Source organism: Crocodylus porosus, unplaced genomic scaffold (assembly GCF_001723895.1).
Source record: "Crocodylus porosus isolate Cpor-Errol unplaced genomic scaffold, CroPor_comp1, whole genome shotgun sequence".
In the NCBI taxonomy this organism is placed as follows: domain Eukaryota; kingdom Metazoa; phylum Chordata; order Crocodylia; family Crocodylidae; genus Crocodylus; species Crocodylus porosus.
Genome location: NW_017728919.1, coordinates 1,605,303 through 1,606,323, shown reverse-complemented (window position 1 = coordinate 1,606,323; position 1,021 = coordinate 1,605,303). Strand labels below are relative to the sequence as shown.

Here is a 1,021-nt window from a genome sequence, read left to right as displayed (position 1 = left end):
TCTCTCTCTCTCTATCTGTGCGTGTCTCTCTCTCTCTATCTGTGCGTGTCTCTCTCTCTCTATCTGTGCGTGTCTCTCTCTCTATAGCTATCTATCTGTGTGTGTGTGTGTGTGTGTTTGTAGTGTGTGTACTGCTCCCAGGTGCAGCTGCCCTCTGGAGATGCTCAAGGCAGGCGCTCGAGTGACACAGAGCAATGGCTGTCCTGTCCCCAAGGGTTGCAGACAAGGGGGTGTGTGAAGGGACCTCGGGAGGTCGCATCTTGCCCAAAGCAAGACCAGCCCCAGCTACATCACCCCAGCCAAGGCTCTGCCAAGCCAGGTCTTGGACACCTCCAAGGACAGAGACTCCCACACCGCCTAAGCCGCCTGTCCCGGCGCTTCAGCACCCTGTTACCTAATACAGCATCGCAGACAAGGAGGGTTGAAGCGATCCCAGGGGGTCCCATTCCAACCCCCCCCTCCCGCCGGTTCTTTCTCCCGCTGCGACGCCAGATCCCCACGAGACCAAGCCACCAGCCCTGGCTCCGTCCGAGGCCATGGATGCCCCGCCCCGGGCAGCCTGCACCAGCGCTCCCGGTGAGCGAGGTCCCCGACATCCCGCCCCTCGCCCCGTCACAACCCGGCCCGGGGGCGCCCGCCCCGCAGGCCGCTCACCTGGAGCATCCCTGGGGTGGTCCATTTTGAGGTCCACGTCCCACAATGCACCGCGGCTGCCCAGCTGGGGAGGGGTGGGGGGGGGGATGTTCCGCCGCGCCCACTCGCGTCCGCGGCAGCCCGGGGAGCTGCCAGGCCCAGCTCTAGGCCTGATGTGAGGGGCCGGACTACAACTCCCAGTCGGCACCGCGAGAGGGGAACTAAATCTCGCGCGGCGTGTGGATTGGGGAAGAGGATGAAGTTTCCCAGCAACCTCTGCGCGCCCGGCCTGACTGGCTGGTAGGGGGAGGAAGCCTCGCGAGATCTCGGGCTGAGGGGAAGACTGTGCGTCCCATGAGCCTCTGCGTGCCGCCCCCCGCCCGGGCCC

General features: G+C 65.1%; 1 protein-coding gene across 1 annotated transcript in view; it reads right to left on the bottom strand.

Moving 5' to 3' along the window:
- The window catches only part of SUGP1 (SURP and G-patch domain containing 1), a 23,273-nt gene extending 22,454 nt beyond the window's left edge, over window positions 1-819 (bottom strand). Inside the window, exon 1 of the mRNA XM_019538314.1 lies at window positions 655-819. Coding sequence (XP_019393859.1) covers window positions 655-679 — 25 coding nt within the window. The 5' untranslated portion in view covers window positions 680-819. The remainder of the gene's footprint in view (window positions 1-654) is intronic.
- Window positions 820-1,021: the final 202 nt, after the last annotated feature.